Source organism: Ostrea edulis, chromosome 6 (assembly GCF_947568905.1).
Source record: "Ostrea edulis chromosome 6, xbOstEdul1.1, whole genome shotgun sequence".
Taxonomy (NCBI): Eukaryota; Metazoa; Mollusca; class Bivalvia; order Ostreida; family Ostreidae; genus Ostrea; species Ostrea edulis.
In genome coordinates this window covers 57,088,447-57,110,827 of record NC_079169.1, presented here as the reverse complement: position 1 = coordinate 57,110,827, position 22,381 = coordinate 57,088,447, and the positions used below count along the sequence as shown (strand labels likewise).

The window sequence follows — 22,381 nt, the reverse complement described above, 5'->3', positions numbered from 1 at the left end:
TGCTTGAAATAACGAGTAAATTTCAAGCATTCTTACTTATTGTTGGATATTTTAACCTCGGGCAACACGGCAATTGATTTGTAAACAGAAAACTACCAAAGATACGAAGCAAAAACTACAAATGTCCTTTTTGGGGAACATCGGCGTTTCTCAACAAGATGGCGTCCAAGGGACATAACTTTGGTTAGCGTTGACGCGACCTATTTATTGTCTATGCAACAAGTCCACGGTTGTTCAGGTTGTCGAGGCAAGCATTCTTTTTGCAAGCATAATTAAGGGGGGGGGGGGGGTAGTAGTTACATTTTCTTTTTTGTTTTCAGAGATGGTTTGGTGTTTTACATTTTTGTAAAGTAAACAAAATTAATTTTATTATTATTTTAAAAAGCACAGATACAGTACTGGAAATTAATGATAAGCACTATGTATATAGATAAAGATTTTTGAAAATACTATATGAATTTAGATCAAAGTGTACAAAAGTTTTCCTCATTACATTTACCAATCCATGGACATGATCATTGATGGTCATCTACACTCAAGGGTCAAAAGTATTTCCACACTGCTAATTTAATTTCACTATAAATTCATTGCAACTTTCAAATTTTAAGAACTTCACCAAAGTTTCATAATTAATGTTATCATTATGAAATTTTCAGAAGATATCTAGAATTCACTCAAGATTCATGAGAAATGTTACTTTTAATGTTATTTTATATATTTTTTGTTGGTCGATTTATGAATTACTGGGTAGAGTTTTCAAAATGCTAATTAATACGAAATGTGTAAGATTTTCTGCAAGATATGTAAAATGATGAATTTTAAAACGAAAACATGAATATCATGAACAAAGAATTAATTTTTAAAAATCATTCTTTTCAAACTGTAGTTTTACAATTGCCTCAAGCTCTGGTCAGACAAGTATGGCTTAGTCATAAGTCATAACACACACTATAAAATCCAGTATTCTGGCAACAAAACCCTATAAAACCTACATAACTCTGGTTCAATATATTGCCTGGATGATGAATATGATAAAATTCATTATATGAACACCATATTATACAAAATAAACCTATAGTTCTTCATTAGTATCATCACTATCAGCGAGTTTATGAGTAACGTTACGTCAATAACATATGATGGAATGCCAAACATTTGTGGCTCTTTTCAAGTCAGGTCATCAGATATCCAGCGTATTCCAGCCCTTTAACCCTTTCCCAGTCTGGACTTCATTATCTGTTCCAGATTCAGACTTGAGGTGATTCTCAATCTACTAAGGCATAGGGGAAATAAGTGTGAATCCTGTAAACCTGAAGAAAATTATGTACCACAATATAGATAAATTATAAAGTAATTCTGAGTGACTTAATTAACAGAGACAGGTCCTGGAATATATTATCAGTTTGCTTTTTTTTCCCTTTGGTGTCACCATTTGATGTGGTTCCCACTTTCCTCTTGCCACCATTGATTCATCTTTTAAAAAATACTTAAAACTTATCACAGAATACAGATAATCTTGAATTGATTTTACCAATAGATCAATTTAAACCTTTTGATTTAAATACTGTGTTTAAAGAGCAACCACATTATATGAATAGTGCATGTAATTGAGGGTAACATCGAACGTTTTTGTCTATAAAAAAAGCCAGCGTCTGTCAAGGTACAGCTAAGGTTGGCAATTTATTTTTGGAGGATGAACATTTTCAATGTTAACCTCAACAACATGCACTATTTATTTTATCATACTTAATGTAATACATTTATTAGATATGTGTAAAAAGGACAAAGATCCAACTTATCCTGTGGGGATTCAGGTTAGAGTAGCTGTCTTCAGTACCCCCTTGCTTGTCGTAAAAGGCGACTAAATGGGGCAGTCCTTCGGATGAGACCACAAAAACTGAGACCCCCTGTCACTGCAGGTGTTACATTATAAAGACTGTAAGCACTGAGCATAGGCCTAAATTTTGCAGCCCTTCACTGGCAACGATGACGTCTCGAGTTAAGCAATATAAAATCAATCAATCAAATATCCAACTAAAATTTATTATCTGGATTGTCATAAACATATAACAAGTAAATTTCAACATGGTGAATTTAATTCAAAGTAAACAAGTTCATTTACTGTTTGTGATAGTTACACAGGACATGTGCCAGACTGCCAATTATTGTTTGTTTCCTTTTCTCAGTCACTTTGACATTCAACAAGTTTCTGTAAAGCACTAGCTGCACACTGCATCTATTCTAAATAATAAAAAATCTTCAAAACTATTCAGCGAACTGTACGTACATTGATTTGACATGTGAAATTTCATTATAGGTCATGGCACCTGCGTTAACAATTGAACATTTTTATCTTCTTGCAGATAACAGTAAATTTTTTCTAGATTTTTAGCCCATGGGACTAATGATACTTTTATACCATAGACTTCCTGTAGTTTGTGGGTTTTATCACAGTGGGAAACATGTTTATTCAAATATTTTGTGGCCAATCAGAATCAATTTTGCATGGAAGTATAATAAAATGAAATTCAATAAAATCCTTTATGTAATTTATCCCAATCTGTCCAGAAGCAGTTGGAAAACTTGTTGCCCTTGTAGAACAGAAACCACACTCTCCTGGGTGTTAAAATCTAGTAACAGGGAAACAATACTTCACAACAGGTGATATGATATAGATTATCACATCACACAGATTGTGCATGTATGGTTCATGACAGATTGTAAAACAGATGTTTGGGACCATATCAACATTAAGGGTAGGAAATAAAATGAGATGGTAGATAACAGTTAAATGATGCATGTGACTGTATAACCCTTATCTATTTTGCACCATGGGGGCAACATTTCTTGTTTGATTCTGAATTTCTACAAAATCATAAGAAAAAGATGGATAGACACGGTTGTTGAATTGGTCGTTCATGTAAGCGTTTGTATGATTCTGAGTGCAAATTTTTGAAAAGTAAATCACCACTCGCTAAGATTTTCGAGTGTCCACTATTTTCGATAACAATTTTTCAAATTTCCTCGCATTTTGGTAGTAGTTCTCTGTAATTTCAACCCCTGGGCCAAGAAAACCATTGTCAACCTCAGATGGTTTTCTCAGGGTAAAAATTTTCAATGTTATACCCTCAACTAAATGCACTATCTATACGTCAATGAAAGTGTTATAATAAATCAGTGGGAAAGAAGAAAATTCCAGAGTAATGATAAGTGCATCAGTTGGTGAGACATATGTACATCAATACATTGTGTAACAGGTGTCTTGTGATATTGTACATGAACACCGTATTGAAATATTTTTAATCAAAAGGCGGTTAGATGCTTCAATAAATTTTGGTGAAATGCACATTGAAGTACAGTTTCACTGCCATTACTGTTTAAAGTAAGATGTGTTTTATTTGATGATTTATCTTTTTAAAAATCTAACTTAAGATTTTAAAAGAGTTTTATTGTATCATACTATAAAGCACGTGTTTGGGGTCATTTGTAAAGGTATATTTATTTGAAAATTTGATTAAAACCTGGTGATTCTCACAGCAGCTTCAAAAGGGCAGGGAAATTTAGTACCTTAGATAGGAAGGGAACCCTCGAGTGGTTCAGGGCATAATAATATATGATATTCTTGTTTTATTTTGGCTCTTTTAAATATTGAAACAGAACTGAAAATAGGACAGTTACCGGTATCATTCCACCACCTAAATGAAAGTAATTGTTCTTCATTTTAAAACACTTTTTGGGGGGTTGGGTGTCTTTTGAGTGGGAGGTGTATTAATCTACTCAGATGACAGACTGGGACATCTGAGAAATTAGTACATCGGTTATCAATCATATTTGAAGTAGCTATATGCATATTTAATTGTTTGATACTCATCAAGTACGTGCAATTTCCCCAACACTGAAATTTTCGTACGGAAGAACAACAAAAACATCAATTTTTAAAGTTTAATTGAAGCTGTGCGATGTTTCAGGAATTTCTGTGCCTTGTTTTGAAATATTGCACAAAGTCAGTTGATTTTTAATAATTATACCGAACGAATTTTGTAAAGTAGTAACTTTTTTAGAAAATGATACCAATTATTACCGTTATCAAGTGCTTCTAATTATCGGATTAGACACAAGTGATCAGTAACGATCTGTTCAATTTACCTAATATGATCACATCACATCCAGCAAACAAATGAGCTTGACAAAAGAAACAGATGTTTGTAAAAAAGGGGAATTTTTGTGTTAATTGTCTTCAAAGGCAAAAGGGTGGCAATTTTTTTGTTTCAAAATTGGGAAAGGGCAGAGGGGCGTTGGCAAAAGGCGGCAGGGCGGGACACCCCTCTGAAACTGTCTAAGGGAATCCCTAAAACCTGTTGAAGTCAGAACAACTATACCATTGATTGAAGTTAAAAGTATCGACTCGTTAGATTTTTCAGATAAAAGCACATGACTGTGCAGTGAGAGCACTTACAGGAGCTCCTTCTCCTGAGAACTTGTGACAGGTGAATAGAACTTTGGATGCATGTAAAGGTCACAGACATCACCCTGTCCCCAATTAGCATATGCTCTTCCAAAATCGCATATTTGTAGAAAAAATACCATGATACATATATTTACTTAACATAACAACAGGATACTAGTATGTACACCTTGAGTATTTTATATCCTGATTTTTTTTTTTTTTTTCATGAAGCTCTTATGTGTACCATCGTTGTGGCTTGCCATGGAAAGATCCACTGAAACCTCGGTAGCAAGACGAGCAGAAGACCTCCCAGTAAGTGTGAAAAGTTTCGTCTCTGGTGGCCTTGTTCATCATATAGACTCAACCACTGCTAGTGTCAAGTTGACAGGCCACTATCTGCGAGACCTGTCTGACACTGAGTCAGATTTCACGTCTTCAGAAGAGGAGGAGAAAGACTACACAATTACTGAGATAGATCTGAATAAAGAGGTCAGTTCACTCTCAGGGCTTGAAGACACGGAACCTCTCAGTGATAAAGAGGACAACCCATCGGTCTCTGTGACGACAAGTTCCAGAAACAAAGAACAACTGAATTCATCATCTCCGAGATCAGATACGCAGACCAAGAAGACTGTAGAAGTGTCTCAGCAAAATTCAAAGCTGAAAAAAATATTCTCTGAAGTCCGATTCAATCCGTTTGATAGAGATTTACATATGGAGGAGGATCATTACACAGAGGTGGTCAAACCAGACGTGAGTGTACAGGGGTACAAACGCAAGTCCAGTAACGGTATGTTCATCGACAGGGAAGTACGCCAAATGTGCATTCAAAATGATTAAAATCTCAACATAATTTTAGATCCTTATCATTGTTTATGACCAAGTTCAAGTTCAGTTTATTCTCTCACATCATTTTATGGTGCATGAGGTTCTATGTACAATATATATACAAATAAAGAGAATGTACAGGGTAGATGTGAAAAGAGCAGAGTGATTTTAGGTGATTGAAATAAATTACGGAGGACAGACTTGGCCATATATTTTAGATATGAAACTACAGAATTTGATAAACTTGTACATTGGAGTCAACAGTTGACAATAATTCAGAAAATTTGTAAAAGTTTGGTTTTAACAATATTTTTTATACAGAGATTTTTTTTCCTCTCACCATTCTTCAAAAAATTGACACTCGAGGATATAATGATAATCAAAACCGACAGTGTGGGAATTTATTTGAGGAATAGAAGTCTAAATTGTTTGTATTATGGGGTACAAGAACAATGGAAGCATGACAAAGGCAATTATGCAAAACCTGATGGAGTTGTGATCTAGGAGCTATTATCCCTGTCAATTCTGATTGTCACATCAGTGGTGGGAAAATGAAATGTAGAGTGCTGGATTAATCCATAGAACAATTAACTTAATGCCTTTATATAGTTTTGTATTTTGCTTAATGCTCAATGTTGGGTGTTTTCATGAATTGTGTGTTTTACTTCTTGACAAATAATTTTGAAATAATTTTTCATTTATTGAAATTACTTACTGATAAAATGTACACATGTTCTGTCTTTATTTGGTTTTCCTACAAGTTTCAGTTCATTAGCTTTCTCTGTTAAAGAATTATTCAAATATTCATTAATTGATTCAATTTATGTATATTTGAATGCTTCATTAACAGAGAAAGCTAATTAATTGAAACTTGTAGGAAAACCAAATAAAGACAATAATTGAATTATTAGGAGTGTATACAGAGTCAAGCTTAAAATAATAGGCCACTATTCAATAATTCTTGGTTTGGCATTGCCGGCCTACACCTGAAACACAGGACACAATACCAATAAATTTGACCCTAAAACCCTGGGAGTAAAACGTTAATATTTTTTTTCCAAATTTATATGCCCTTGGAATCAAAGACTCTGGGCATATAGTTTTTGGCCTGTCTTTCTAGTTTAAAAACTTTAACCTTGGTTATATCTTTTACACTATAAGAGGTAAACTTTCATATTTGGCAAGACCTTTCCGTTGACACCAAAATCTTTTACCTTGCGACCTTAACATTGACCTTTGACCTGCTTCTACTTTTCATCAGTGTTTCACAAAGTTCATAAATGTTTGCTTGTTTTTTTTTCTTTGTACAGAAAAGTTCAAACTTTATAAGAAGAAAAAGAACACTTTCACAGTAATTATTTGTCATAAAACCCCTTACTAAAAGTTTCAGTGGATGAGATTCTAGAAGAAATTACAATAGAATACTTTTTTTCTGACAAGAAATTGGCATTCCATTGAATTTTTCTAACATGCATAAATGTGAAATACTGTATGCGTTGGTTTTTATTGAACTGCTCTTTTCCCATGTAGCAAGATCTTCAGGTGAGCTATCAGGCCCTTGGGCCTCTTACTAAATATTTCCACCAACTTCATAGTCTTAGAGGGACTCTTGTAGAAATGAGTGCATGTTTCCATTGCTTTATATCCCCATGATTCAAAGGAGTTGGATATTTATGTTTCTTTTTATATGTGTAAAAACAGTTTTAAATATCAAGTTAAAAGAACACAGATTTTCTTGAGAAATGAAATATAGGGAACAGGATATTGTTTATAACTTGTTCACTGTGAAAGTTCATGTAAATGATATTTACATAATTATTCTTATTTGGTGTTCAGGTTCATACAACAGCTCCTGGACTGATATATCAGACGACAACCCTGATGTTACAAATGCTGATCTTGGACTAGCAGAAGACCATTTCTCTCATCCTGAGGTATAAAGAATAATTCTTATGTTGGATGTTAAAACATGCAATAGAAGTTATTAAATATTTAATTTGATGCCTTCACTTGTGGAAACAAAGCACATACAGTTAGTGAAATTGATTTGTGTATATAGGTAATTATAGGGTTTTTGAATTGGGAATACTTGCTTGGCAGACATTTGAATAAATCTACCAGACAGAACAATGAAATGTATTGTCACTTCCTACTGGTCCACAGGATATATCGATGGACAAAACCTTTTAAACAGCAGTTTTCAAAAACTCCCAAATTACAATGATGATATACAACATCATTCTTGTTATTGTAATTAGCATATGAGAAAAAACTGATGAAAGGTTTTGTGATATAGTCAATATTTGTATTCTTATGTGCAATTACACACTTCAGAAGTTTGCAAATGTCGTTTAAGAACATAGAGTAAGTAAGTGCTTAGTTTAATTAAAACTGTATCTGTTTCAAAGAAACAAAAGCATGATTAGGTACATATCATTAGAATTGTGCTTCATCTGCTCATTACCAGCACCTGTATGCAGTAAGTGGTAAATATATACTTTTAAAGGGACACTTTGGAATGAGTAGCACAGAGGAAATGGAAATGGCAATAGAGAATTGTAAAGAATTGATTGACCAAGCCCAGCCTCATTCTGATCGACACAAGAATCTTGTTCAGAAACTTGTACAGTTAAGACTGAAACTGCAAGAGTTAAAGGTAAATAGTACAGATTCACAACTGGGTCTTAAAATTAGGCTTCGATGTTTTCTAGAGTGATACTGTACATGTATACTAATTGATTTGCCTATCAGGATGGCCCACAACCAATCCCTGAGGATGTAAAGCAAGTGGTAGGACACAAATTCCAGATTCAGGACAGTCGTACTTCCAAAAACTATTGTGAGAAGTGCAACGCCATGATTCTTGGGGTTATACAGAAATGGTTTCGATGTTCAGGTATCTAAGTTTTATATATACATGAATTGTACATACTTCTGTAAATAACATTTTATTTGCAAGAACATTTGTCGCGTACCATTTTTGATGACCCTTGACCTTTTATGTAAAGGTCAATTAATAGAATTTTTTGGGCATTTTTTTGTCTGGACCATAACTTTTTTGTCTTTTGAGATGGGCTTTTGATATTTAGTATGTGGGTATATCATGATAAGACAGTGTGTCACGTGTCATTTTTGCTGACCTTTGACCTTTTATGTAAAAGTCAATTAATAGAATCTTTGGGCTATGCCTTTGATATTTAGTGTGTAGGTATACCATGATAAGACAGAGTGACATGTGCCATTTTTGATGACCTTTGACCATGACCTTTTATGTAAAGGTCGAATAATAGAAGTTTTTGGACATTTTTGTTGTCTAGACCATAACTTTTTTGTCTTTTGACATAGGCCTTTGATATTTGGTATATGGTTATACCATCATAAGACAGTATGTCATGTGTCAATTTTTATAATAGGGTTATTATTCATAAGTCCTATGAATGTGCAAACATCCCCCACGTAGTATAGATTTAAGTTTGTTTTTAAAAATTGTCGTCCCTGGAAGTAGTGTGGGGGCCTCAATAGGGATGACAGTTGTACATGAGATTATATTGGGGAAAAAATCTTAAGAACAGCAAGACTATCTACAGGTAGTTCAAGTTAAAATTTGTTCACATCAGGAGCCCCTGGGGTAGGGTGGAGCCACAATAGGAGATCAAAGTTTTAAATAGGAGTATACAGGAAATTAGTTTCAAGATTAGCAAAGCCACATTAAATCATATTGAAATGCAAATGTTTGTAAGTTTTGTTGATTCATTTTATTTATGTCCCTGCAAAAGCCAAAACAAAAGTCCGGGAGGTGTGTGTGTTGGTGGTGGTGGGGGGGGGGGGGGGTTATTGTTATTGTTTTGTCTTTACCGTCTGTCTGAAACATTAACCTTGCTCATAAGTTTTGAATGGTGAGTGATAGGGATTTCATATGTGGGTTCCGTATGAGACCTTTATTGATGACGCCAAATGTTTTGAACTTAGATTTTTTAAGAAAACCTAACCTATTCAATATCTCCTGAATTATTTAAAGTAGAGTTGTAGATTTCTTATGGCCAGACCTTTCATTTCATATTATGATCTCTGACCTTGACCTTCTCCAGAAAAGCATGTTCATGATTGAGGCATCCCTGTGTTGTGTAAATTCTAGTTAAGTAATGTCATGACCCTTTGGGGCTAGGCTGAGGCCACAATATGGGTATGAAAAATTCATTGGATTAAAGATTGAAAAAAAAAATCTTTTAAAAATCACAACAGCTGAACAATAGCAAGACCATGGTGACTCAGGTGAGCAATTTGGCACATGGGCCTCTTGTTAAAAGTGTAGCATAATAGTCATCATCAAATTTCATGTGTAGGTAAATCATGATCAGATTGTCAGCACCAGCATTTTCAACTTCAATACAGGGACATATCAGTTTGTTTTGTTTGTGTTTCAGAAGCATATGGGCAGTTTATTTCAGATTGGAATGATCTTCATTCATTTTAACAACGTTTGTCATGTTAGTTAGTTTTCTCTTTCCTTTTTAAATTCATTTTTTGTTTTCCATATTTTTCAGACTGTGGGTATAGCTGCCATGAAAAATGTCTAAATAACATCACTAGAATGTGTGCCAGTATAAAGGTAAAATCACCAGAGTTTGGGATAGTCGAAATGTATCATAAATAAAGTGTGTGATAGTCAAAAGGAAATAACATTAGAATGTGTGCGAGACAAAAGTTTACATTATATAGATGTTGCATGTAGTTGAGGGTAACATTGAAAATTTTCACCCCGAGAAAACCATTGTCAACAGAGGCATAGCGGCGGTTAACAATGGTTTCTGTAGGGGTGAAAATTTACAATGTTGCCCTCAACTACATGCAATATTTATTTTATTATACTGAATGTTATATAAACAACTATGAAAGCAGAAAGACTTACGTCTGTTGTCATGCAATGTTTTGTATATCAATGCAGGTATTTCATGTTTATTACAAACATTCAAATGACGTCGTCTAACAATCTACAGCATACTGTGCACACATAAATTTGACGCAATTTTTATGTCACCTGTCACTGTTACCCTTTGCTAGATACCATCATCCCGGAACACGTGCTTCCTGTTCTCAGAGGGTAACTATGTTTTTTCAAATGCTTCCCGACCAATCAGATTTGGGTATTTTACATGAAAGTATAATAATCTGGTTTATTATACTTTCTTGAAAAATATTTGAATCTGATTGGTCGAGAAGCATATGAAAAAAAACATTGTTATATACTCCTATAAAACAGTTCCTATGTGATCCTTACGAAAAAAGTACAACATTTTGATTGTTCCGGGAACTGTTGGATCGGGAACTGTTAAAATTGACTGTTTAAAAAGACTGTTGACCGACATGACGTCATAATGCGTTAAAACAAGTTATCTTTTCTGCCATTTGGTAAACAAATATGACCGATGTATGATGCTTTGGTAATGCATCTGAAGAGGAAATTCAGGCAATACTCGAAAACAGAGACAACCAAAACATGAAAAATGTAAAAAGAGCAGAAAACATCCTTAACGATTATTTTATCACCCAAAATCATACAGTGGAAATGCTTAGGAAGTTCTACTGTGCTGCTATATAAGGTAACATGTTCAATCATTGGAAATGTAAATATTTTATTTAAATCAAAATGATTTTCATTATATGTATTGATTTAACATGTTATTGAAGTTGTAATTATTGAAGTATTTTAATATGTTTCAATTTAAAGTCTTTATTAAATTTTGTTATTAACTGCATCTCTAAATGTATTTGATAAAATTTGATCTCTTACAACTTGTATTTATTCATTTCCCTGACTTATTACTATATACTATATTGATTTAATTGTTTCTTATATGGGTATAAAAAAACCAGTTGTTGACAGGGGTCGCGGGCAACAGTTTATCTATTGGACCAGTGTGAAAACTTGTTCATGTACGGTTCGCCGTTGATTGTTAAATGACGTCATTTGAGCGTTTGTAATAAACGCCAATACACGCATTGAAATACGAAATATTGCATGACAATGATTGATCAAATGTCTTTGCTGTTTGTATAACATTCAGAAAAATAAAACAAATATTGCATGTAGTTGAGGATAACATTGAAAATTTTCACACCGAGAAAACCATTGTCAACCGAGGCACAGAATTTGTGCTAGTCAAAGGTAACATCACAAGAATATTAACTGTCAAAAGGTAACATCACTATAATATGTATTAATCAAAAGTAACATCACTATAATATGTACTAGTCAAAGGTAAACATCACTAGGATGTTAGCTGTCAAAAGGAAATATCACTATAAATTGTATTAGTCATCAAAGGTAACATCACTATAATTTGTATTAGTCAAAGGTAACATCACTATAATTTGTATAAATCAAAGGTAACATCACTATAATTTGTATAAATCAAAGGTAACATCACTATAATTTGTATAAATCAAAGGTAACATCACTATAATTTGTATAAATCAAAGGTAACATCACTAGGATGTTAGGTGTCAAAAGGAAATATCACTATAATTTCTATTAGTCAAAGGTAACATCACTATAATTTGTATTGGTCAAAGGTAACATCACTATAATTTTATTGGTCAAAGATAACATCACTATAATTTGTATTGGTCAAAGGTAACATCACTATGATTTTTATTGGTCAAAGGTAACATCACTATGATTTTTATTGTTCAAAGGTAACATCACTATAATTTTTATTGGTCAAAGGTAAGATCACTATAATTTTTATTGTTCAAAGGTAACATCACTATAATTTTTATTAGTCAAAGGTAACATTACTAGGATGTTAGCTGTCAAAAGGTAACATTACTAGAAGTTGTGCTAACCAAATGGCATAGAAACTTCTGAAACGTTTGAATGATTAGCAGTAAACAGAATGACAATACACTTTCTATTCTAACAGAGAAGAAAATCAAAATATTTTGCAGGTTTTAGACAGTCCTGAATACTGTATTTTAATCTGTCCAAACAGAGGTTTATCCGCCCAGAACTACCGCTGTGCCGAATGTAGGAAAGCCATTTCATTCCGTAAGATTTTTCCACAATAATAATTGTATTTCTAAAATTAAAATTTTATTTAGCTGGTTTCAAATTTAAAATACATATGTGAAGTGATTTTTTCATAACTTAGTTACAGTTTATCACATGAATAAAATGGCATAATGGGGTGGGGCGGGGATGTTGGGGTTGCAGCCCAAGTTTATACTTTTTTGCCCAAAGGAAGGGTGTTAAGATCCCAAAATGGCAAAAAATTACAGTTTTTGTTAAAAATGTTCAACCTAAGGGTGTGTGTTGTACAAACTCCATAACCCTGCCTCTCTTTCTAGATCTGCCACTGCCATAGAATATAGAACAATAAATATAGAGATGCATGCATGTATACATATTTATCTAAATAATTTTGGCAAATGTTTTTTCTTTAATTTTTCTGGGTACTTTTACTGCTTATGTCAAACCAGAGAAAACTGGAAAGTGAAGGATATGTGCAATATCTTGAAATTGAAAACTTTAAATCTATATTTTGTGAAAAAATATAGCTATTGAAAAAAGTATATGGAGGGGGGATGAAAACCCCGTAAGATTTAAACTCACAATTTACAGATAGTTAGTGTCGCACATTAACCTCTCAGCTAAAGGCAGGGAAATAGTGTTAAAAAGTTAAATAAATAAATATATATATATATATATATATATATATATATATATATTTCTCGTTTATTTTTACACGCCTGTCATTAGATGGGACATATTATGGTACAATGATAACTGTAAGTCACTTCTTCTGTATGAGCGGGGTTTTCTGTCTCTATTTTCATTTCTCTGTCACATATCAAGCTGAAATTTGCTGTGTAGCTTTATTGTGAGTAATTCTAGATCATGTTGCAATTTTGATCCATTTCAACCTCCTTTGAAAGATTAATTTAAAATTTAATGTTATATGACTTGTTGGGTTTAAACTCTCAGTGTGATACCTGGTTAATATTTTTAAAGTAAGCTTTCTAAAGGTCTGAGTTCAATGAACCAGATCTCCGTGATATCTCTGGGTGTGTTACGGGGTTAACATTCTGAGAGTCTAAGTTTAGTGAGCCTGATATCTCTGGGTGTGTTACGGGGTTAACATTCTGAGAGTCTAAGTTTAGTGAGCCTGATATCTCTGGGTGTGTTACGGGGTTAACATTCTGAGAGTCTAAGTTTAGTGAGCCTGATATCTCTGGGTGTGTTATGGGGTTAACATTCTGAGAGTCTAAGTTTAATGAGCCTGATCTCTGTGATATCTCTGGGTGTGTCACATGATTATACTTTCTGAGAATCTAAGTTTAATGAGCCTGATCTCTGTGATATCTCTGGGTGTGTTATGGAGTTAACATTCTGAGAGTCTAAGTTTAGTGAGCCTGATCTCTGTGATATCTCTGGGTGTGTTATGGAGTTAACATTCTGAGAGTCTAATTTTAGTGAGCCTGATCTCTGTGATATCTCTGGGTGTGTCACATGATTATACTTTCTGAGAATCTAAGTTTAATGAGCCTGATCTCTGTGATATCTCTGGGTGTGTTATGGAGTTAACATTCTGAGAGTCTAATTTTAGTGAGCCTGATCTCTGTGATATCTCTGGGTGTGTTATGGAGTTAACATTCTGAGAGTCTAATTTTAGTGAGCCTGATCTCTGTGATATCTCTGGGTGTGTCACGTGATTAACCCTTCTGAGAGTCTAAGTTTAGTGAGCCTGATCTCTGTGATATCTCTGGGTGTGTCACGTGATTATACTTTCTGAGAGTCTAAGTTTAATGAGCCTGATCTCTGTGATATCTCTGAGTGTGTTATGGAGTTAACATTCTGAGAGTCTAATTTTAGTGAGCCTGATCTCTGTGATATCTCTGGGTGTGTCACATGATTATACTTTCTGAGAATCTAAGTTTAATGAGCCTGATCTCTGTGATATCTCTGGGTGTGTTATGGAGTTAACATTCTGAGAGTCTAATTTTAGTGAGCCTGATCTCTGTGATATCTCTGGGTGTGTTATGGAGTTAACATTCTGAGAGTCTAAGTTTAGTGAGCCTGATCTCTGTGATATCTCTGGGTGTGTCACGTGATTAACCTTTCTGAGAGTCTAAGTTTAGTGAGCCTGATCTCTGTGATATCTCTGGGTGTGTCACGTGATTATACTTTCTGAGAGTCTAAGTTTAATGAGCCTGATCTCTGTGATATCTCTGGGTGTGTCACGTGATTAACCTTTCTGAGAGTCTAAGTTTAGTGAGCCTGATCTCTGTGATATATCTGGGTGTGTCACGTGATTAACCTTTCTGAGAGTCTAAGTTTAGTGAGCCTGATATCTCTGGGTGTGTTACGGGGTTAACATTTTGAGAGTCTAAGTTTAGTGAGCCTGATCTCTGTGATATCTCTGTGTGTGTTACGGGGTTAACATTCTGAGAGTCTAAGTTTAGTGAGCCTGATCTCTGTGATATCTCTGGGTGTGTTACGGGGTTAACATTCTGAGAGTCTGAGTTTAGTGAGCCTGATCTCTGTGATATCTCTGGGTGTGGTATCTGGTAATTTTTTGATGTTTTTTCAGAATCTGGGTTCAGTGAGCCTCGCCTCTGTGATTACTCAGGGAACTACTTCTGTGAGCTCTGCCACTGGAATGACAGCATGGTTGTTCCAGCCAGAGTTCTCCATAACTGGGATTTTGAACCCAGAAAGGTTAGTTTTCTGTACAATACCTTCTAAGTTGTTTTTTGTCTGCAATTCATTTTGACATCAAGTTAAGTAAAATACCATCTCTACTGTGTAAAATACAGAATCCATTATTTTCCTGTACATGTGTTTGAAAGAGTTTGAATATTGTATGTATAGCAGATCATTGAGAACATTATTTCAAACTGGAAGATATGTACATTATATTCATGTTTATTGATATGAGTTAAGAGCATATTTGTGATGATAATTTATTTTGTGCCCCTTTAAAAAAGAGGGGGGGGGGGTCATGTTGTTTTGCACCTGTCGGTCAGCAGATCATGTCTTGTTCACTCTATATCTAAATAATCCTTTGCTTGACAGTTACCAAACTTGGTACAGTGGTTGCTCCTAGAGAGTGAATAACCCCTATTAAATCTCAGGGCACATGGTCAGAGGTAAAACTGGACACAGTAAGATTTTTTTTCTGCTCAATATCTTTGAGAACCATTTGCTTGACAGACATCAAACTTGGTACACTGGTTTTACCTAAAGAGTAGATGACCCCCTATCAGTTTTGAAATCACAAGGTCAATGGTCAAACTGAACATAATATTATCCACTCAATATCTTGAGAACCATTTGTTTGACAGACATGATCAGACTTGGTACACTGGTTTACTCTAAGTAGATGTCCCCTATTGATTTTGAGGTCACAAGGTCAAGAGTCAAACTTGACAAAGTATTAAGATATTGTCTGTACAATATCTTGAAAACCATTTGCTTGACAGACATTAAGACTTGGTAAACTGGTTTTGCCTAAGGAGTAGATGATTTCTATTGATTTTAAGGTCACAAGGTTAATAGTCAAATAGCTTTGGACATAGATATTGTCAAACTATTCAGTATGTAAGATGTCTTCTCATTATCTTGAGAGCCCTTCACTTGACTGATATAAAACTTGGTAAACTGATACCTGATACCCCCAAAAGAGTAGATGGCCCTCAATGGTTTTCAAGTCGCATGGTCAAATGTCATGACTCAGTTGACTTCATTGGAAATGTCACCTCAGTATCACTTATCATGGTTGTCCCTGACTAGTAGATAATCCATATTTATTACTATCTCTACAGACATTCTAAATGTAAAGTTGATCCATTTCAATAGTACCACATGGGGGCATATATGTTTCAATATTTTCTTGTTTTATTTCATCTTTTTGTGCCCTCAAGATTGGGGGTGGGGGATATTGTTTTTGTTGTGTCTGTCATTCTGTCCAAACTTTAACCTTGATCATAATTCTTGAAGGGTGAGTGACAGGGCTCTCATATTTCTTATATTTCTTTCGTACCAAAGTTTTTGACCTCTTGACCTTAGAATTTGACCTACTTTTAAGAAAGTTAATCTTTAGGCAATATATCCTGAAGGTAGGGTTTTTATATTTTGTATTTGGATTCTTTGAGACAAGACCTTCCATTTGTCATAGTGTTTCTCAAAGTTTTAAGACATCTTGTTTTCTATATATAGAGGACCTGGGAATTTACTGAGCTAAACAAGCCCACACTGTAAGAGCGCAGTGAATAATTTTCCTGTATTGTGATGTCACATCTGTTTGCAAATAACAATGGTTGTAAACACTTTTTCTGCTGCTGAAAATAGTCATGAATGTGCACTTCTAGAATTAAAAAGACAGAATTTAAAAATATGTTTAGGGAAAGGTTATTTATTGAATATTGAGAAATATGGTCACCCATGATCATTGTGTGTAAGCAGACCTCGCATGCTCAGTTTTACTGGGCAAAAGAACACAAGCAGGTATATTTGTCGATGTTCAGTCAGTATCATATGAATATTTAATAATAGTTTACAAACATGAATTTTATGTAGGTATGCCGGGCTTCCAAACAGTTCCTGAAACTAATGACCCCCAAAGCAGTGATGAGGATACAGGATGTGAACCCTATGTTGTTTAACTTTGTAGAGGAACTGAATGATGTCAAGGTAAGGCATGTCCTCACAATGTCAGGGGTCCCGAGTCCACTCGAGTCTGTGGGTCCCACGGACACACTCATGACTGAGGGTCTCGCGGACACACTCATGACTGTGGGTCCCACAAACACAAGTGGACTCAGGACCCCTGACACTGTGAAGATGGGTAAGACAATGTATCAAAGAGTGCTTTATACATTTTGAATCTTAAGACCTATCTACATTGAAATCAATGAAAGACACCTTTCTTAGTTAAAACATTTGCCTGGTATTATTGTCTTGTTATTTGATAATGTAAATTTATATCTAAATTGTACCAGAATTTCTTATTGTGTTTTCAGAAGTTGCGAGAGGAACTGTTGATAATGAAGAAATACTTGTTGGTGTGTAAAGAGGCTATGGACAAGAAGTTTCTGTTACTGCTGAAGGATCGTCAACACTTTGTAGAAACCTCCGATAAATATGCCATGAAAGACCTTTTGGACACTGCATCCGACATCCTGCTTCCAGAACTTGCCAGTATACATACTGCGTGGGCTCAACATATCAAGACTGATTGTCAGGCATGTCTCATGTAGATTTTTTTCTTCATTTCATGCTTGAAATATTGATGTTTACATCTAAATTGACTCCTCGAAAACTTTAAAAAAAAATGTTAGATTTGAATTTTGATTTAATGCCAAGCTTCAGTACTTGTGTAATAAAAAGATCATGTTGAACACATTTGCCACCATTTTTGCACCAGAAATTAAGTCTACAGTAAATTTTTCGACTGAAGGCATCATTTGAAGTGTCTAAAACATAAAGCAACTTCACGACAAGAATAATATTTCCACCAGTGTTGTATCTCAAAAACACAAATGTAGTAAGAATATGAATCTTGTTCATATTGTCCATAAATTATACAAAATATGCATGGTATGATAAAAAAAAAAATTAAATTCTAGGAAAAGTTAATCATTTATGATGTCATATCCTAGATTACCAACAATTAAAACAAATAAATCGTCACATTAGGAAGTTTTGTTACATCTTTTATCAAAACACAGAAAACCTTGCTTTTATAATTTGAAGTCATTTTTAGGGGCCAAATTATGTCCAGGCTGTATATATAGTAAATTTATAAAAAGACACTTGTCATGTGCTCATTGGCAGTTGCACTAACTGCAGTTAACATCTCTGAATATAAAGAAAATCTATTTGAGAATATTTGGTCCAAAGCTCAACGTGAAAACTATGTATTACACATGAATATTTTTATTACTACAGAAATGCCAGGCCAAGGGGTTCATCTGTGAACTGTGTGATGACAAGGAGACATTATTCCCCTTTGATAGCATAGCTGTTGTCTGTTCCCAGTGTTCCTATGTTCTTCACAGGTATCAAACTACTACATTATGGGGTATTACTCTGCTTTTTCCTAAATATTCGATACCCTACTATTTTCGCATAGAACCAATGGATATATGTGTACGTACACCATCTCTATTTCTTTTGCGTAACTTTACTTTTTTGTCTTCTTCCAACTTTTCACATATAACTCCGTTAATTTTTTGAAATATGTAATCGTTCGCGAGTTCGAACCCTGGGCAGCATGCTTGCTAAGTGAACAACTCTATCCATTATCATGCCATCATAGCGCTACTTTAGTCATGAATAAATTACATATATTAACTATAAAGTTTACCATGAACTGATATAACTGTTATAAAGAAAACTTGTCCCGATATTTGATTAACACAAAATGATGAGTTATCATCCATTCTTGATGATTATGCTCCAATAGAATAACAAGTTGCTGTCTTTTGAAAAAGGACTCAATACATCATTAATGGACCTTAGGCATGTGTTTCTAACAGAAACTTTCAAACAGATTTTTTGAAATCTTGAATCACCAACGGTGTCCATTTTAAGATGAACAACAATACTAGTATATTACCTTTTTTTTTTTTAACGTTGCTGGGTTGAATTGTCATGGATAAATGAATAAATTAGAATCCATAATATTGTTTTTTATTTAGAACACTAAAAACAGTTGTTCACAAACCCTATAGAATGATTTTTTTTAATTCTCTCGACAATTGTTAATGAAAAATTGCTGAACTGATTAACATGTACATACACAAGTTGACTCAATTCCCACTCCTATATGTATGGTCACGTGCTACCCTGTTAGGTTCCATCATCAAGCTCCGCTGAAAATGTTCACTTGTACATGCGTAAGCTGACTTTTCCCCATAGCATCCAGTTTAACCTTGCTTATGTATTTTCTACGTGGATCCTAACAAACTAGTTTAAAATATCCACATCACTTAACGTTTCATTCGGAGTGATTGCTCTTTGCTCCATTGAAACATAAAATTGATCTAGTTTGAAAAATATGAATGTCAACATAACAATTATATTGATGTGATAATTTGAGTATACTTTGCCAAAACAGTAGTCAGGGTTTAGACAAATAGTACCCCCCCCCCCCCCCCCTCTCCCTTTAAGTGGAGTACTATTTGTCAAAACTCTGACTATTATTTTGGCACAGTATACTCAAAATATAACATTATTATATGAATATAACACCATTGACATACTGCATATCCTGCAGAAAAGAAAGGTTCTTCTCCCATCTCTACACTGTATGTTCCATGACTCCCACGCGGTGTATAGTTTTCAAATGTTGTATCGCCTGTAATTGTGATCTTAATTTGTAACCTTGGACTCAAAATCAAATTATTGATGTAAATTTTACTACAACCATTTCATTCTACTTTATTTAAGTAATTGGGTCACCTGAGTCAATCAGGACAGATGACCTATTGCTAGGCCTATTGGTTTGCATTTGTCATCATGTGTTGTCTGTTGTGCATTAAAAATTGAACATTTGTAACTTCTTGATAACTGCTATTCCAATTCTTTTCAAATTTGGTATGAAGCATCTTTTGGACTAGGGGGGCATGAATTGTAAATTTCAGGACTCCAGCACCCTTTGGGTAGGTCAAATATTGACAAATTTTCTAAAATCTTCTGTAAAACCACACATTTGTAAGAAATACTAAATCCATAGTCAAATGGAGCAGGAAGGCTTCTACTGAAATTATAAATTCCATGATCCCCAGGGTAGAGGTTCTGTCTCCAGGGCAGGTCCAAACTTGGTATGTATTGTTTTTGTATAAAACATTGAAATAATATCTTTTGTAAATGCTATTAATACTAAATTGAAATCAAATGGATATTTAGAACGAGCAGATGGCCCATCACCAAAAGAGTAAATTTGATGATCCCCGGTTTTGGCAGCCAAAATGGTCATAGTGACTAAATGTGTTTGTTAGCCATTGAACTTTTATTTTGAACTTCTTGATAACTACTTTTTCCAATTTTTTTTTCTAACTTGGTATGAAGTATCTTTGGGACAAGGGAGACAAACATTTTGGGACGCCTTCATCCTCAGGGCCCTATGAGCAGACAAAAACTGCCAAAAATTGACCAAATTTCAAAATTTTTCTTCTTACATCTGTAAGAAAAACTAAATGCATAATCTAAATGTGTGGTCTATCATTACTAAATTGAAAGTAAATGGATATTTAGAAGGAGCAGGTAGCCTATACCAAAATTGTTTTCATGATCTCAAGGGTATGGTTTTGGTTCCAGGATGGGGCCAAATAGTAATTATTGTCTATATAAAAGACTTCTTTAATAATGCTAATACTGTTTAAAAACTAAATGCATATTTAGGAAAAGAAAGGAATGCACCAAAATTGCGAATTTTGCAACCCCAGGGTTCTAACTTTATGGCGGGTCCAAATTAGTCATATAGTGTTAATATCATTTTACATTATTCGAAGTCTGTCATTAGTATGGGCACTTTCTAGGGCATTTGTGTTTTACATTAGCAACAGAGAGCTAGAGATCTATAGGCATTTCTTGGTTATAATATCATAAAATCCAAATATATATATATATAAGCCCCTTTGGTGATGAAGCTCTATCTATTCAGTTGTTTAGAAAGAAAAGGAGCTAATTTAGGATTACGCCAGATACAAAATAAGTACACAATGTTGCACAATGAAGCTTGTTCATCAAAAGATTTTTCAAACTCCATTTCCATTAATAACATACTGGCCAAGTTCTTGATATATAATATATATTTATTCATTTGCAGGCATTGCTATGCCATGAGAGGTGCCCAGTGTCCCAGGTGTGAACGAAGAAGCAGACGAAATGTCAACTAAGAGGGAATTATATATCTTCAATATCATATATATATATCTTTATTATCATTATACAATTAAACATACCTTATATTTATCACAGTTTTTTTCTATTAAACATCCCATGTGTACTGTGGAATCATTAGAATTCGTGGTGGCTCAATTTTCATGGAATTCGTGGGTATCCCTCACCCACGAATTTACATCCTCAACGAATATACAATATATATTATATATATATACAATATATATTACAAATATATAAATCCACCAAATTATGTCCCCATGAACCGGTAAAAATTCAGCAATCCACGAAAATTGGCCCCCAGGAATTTAAATGATTCTACAGGCTTTACAATGAGAACAAACACACATTGAAGAACATTGTTTTGATGTTTTTCGCCACATTCAACAATTTTTCAGTTATATAGTGGCGCCCAGTTTTTGTTGGTGAAAGAGAGAACCCAGATACAATGTAACTGGGAAGAGACCATCGACTTTCTGAAAGTAAACTGGGAAACTTTCTCACTTACTGGCGCGAGCGGGATTCGAACCCGCGCCGACCAGAGGTGAGAGGCCGGGTGATTATGAGCGCGATGCTCAAACCACTTGGCCACGGAGGCCCCCCCATTGAAGAACAAGAAGTTCATAGGTCTCATTGCTCACCTGAACATTGACATTTTACACAAGAAATATTAAATCCAAATTATGGCCCACTCTGGACTCGAGGGTCAGTGTGTGAATATACTTGAATCTACACTCTATGAGAATGCTGACATTTTGATGTAGCATAGCTAGTGTACTGTTTTGGATTTTGAAAAGAAGATTTTATATAAAACTTTAAACGGGCTCTTGTGATCCCGTCCAAAGTCATGGGGTAATGGTGTAGAAATCTTGTATCTACACTGTTATTACAAGGGAATCTGTGTACATACTAATTAAAGTATTGTACCTTGCAGTTTTTCAGAGTAAGATTTTCAAAGAATTACACTATGTATTCCAATTTGAGAATTAGGATTCCTACTGTGGCATCGGAGGTGGTAGTGTGAAAATATGTTAAATGATGATTGTGGTTTTGAGAATATTTAAAATTTATTTTTAAAAAAAATTTACTGTATAATTGTAAACAACTTAATCTACACTATATGAGGATGCCTGCATAATCATTTGACAGAGTTTATTAGGTCACCTGAGTTTACAAATGTAAACTAAATAATGATGAGT

The 22,381-nt window shown here is 34.3% G+C and overlaps 1 protein-coding gene across 2 annotated transcripts; it reads left to right on the top strand.

Moving 5' to 3' along the window:
- LOC125646350 (differentially expressed in FDCP 8 homolog A-like) lies at positions 1 to 21,254 on the top strand. 2 transcript variants are annotated; one of them, XM_056140181.1, is made up of 11 exons: positions 1 to 5,237; positions 7,112 to 7,209; positions 7,782 to 7,931; positions 8,027 to 8,171; positions 9,820 to 9,884; positions 12,224 to 12,323; positions 14,866 to 14,993; positions 16,854 to 16,967; positions 17,297 to 17,518; positions 18,225 to 18,334; positions 21,109 to 21,254. In XM_056140181.1, the coding sequence occupies exons 1-11, from the start codon at positions 4,673 to 4,675 to the stop codon at positions 21,176 to 21,178; spliced, it is 1,767 nt and encodes a 588-aa protein (XP_055996156.1). In that variant the 5' UTR covers positions 1 to 4,672; the 3' UTR covers positions 21,179 to 21,254. The 2 variants fall into 2 exon arrangements, with proteins under 2 accessions (XP_055996156.1, XP_055996155.1); XM_056140180.1 differs by having other exon boundaries at positions 7 to 5,237; positions 18,225 to 21,254.
- Positions 21,255 to 22,381: the final 1,127 nt, after the last annotated feature.

What these genes read in the sequence shown, in the direction of transcription:
- LOC125646350 (XM_056140180.1), top strand. Translation starts at nt 4,673, where the DNA reads ATGAAGCTCTTATGTGTACCATCGTTGTGGCTTGCCATGGAAAGATCC. An exon ending in GAAATGGTTTCGATGTTCAG is followed by an intron (nt 8,172 to 9,819) that starts GTATCTAAGTTT and finishes CATATTTTTCAG; the next exon opens with ACTGTGGGTATAGCTGCCAT. An exon ending in GGGATTTTGAACCCAGAAAG is followed by an intron (nt 14,994 to 16,853) that starts GTTAGTTTTCTG and finishes AATTTTATGTAG; the next exon opens with GTATGCCGGGCTTCCAAACA.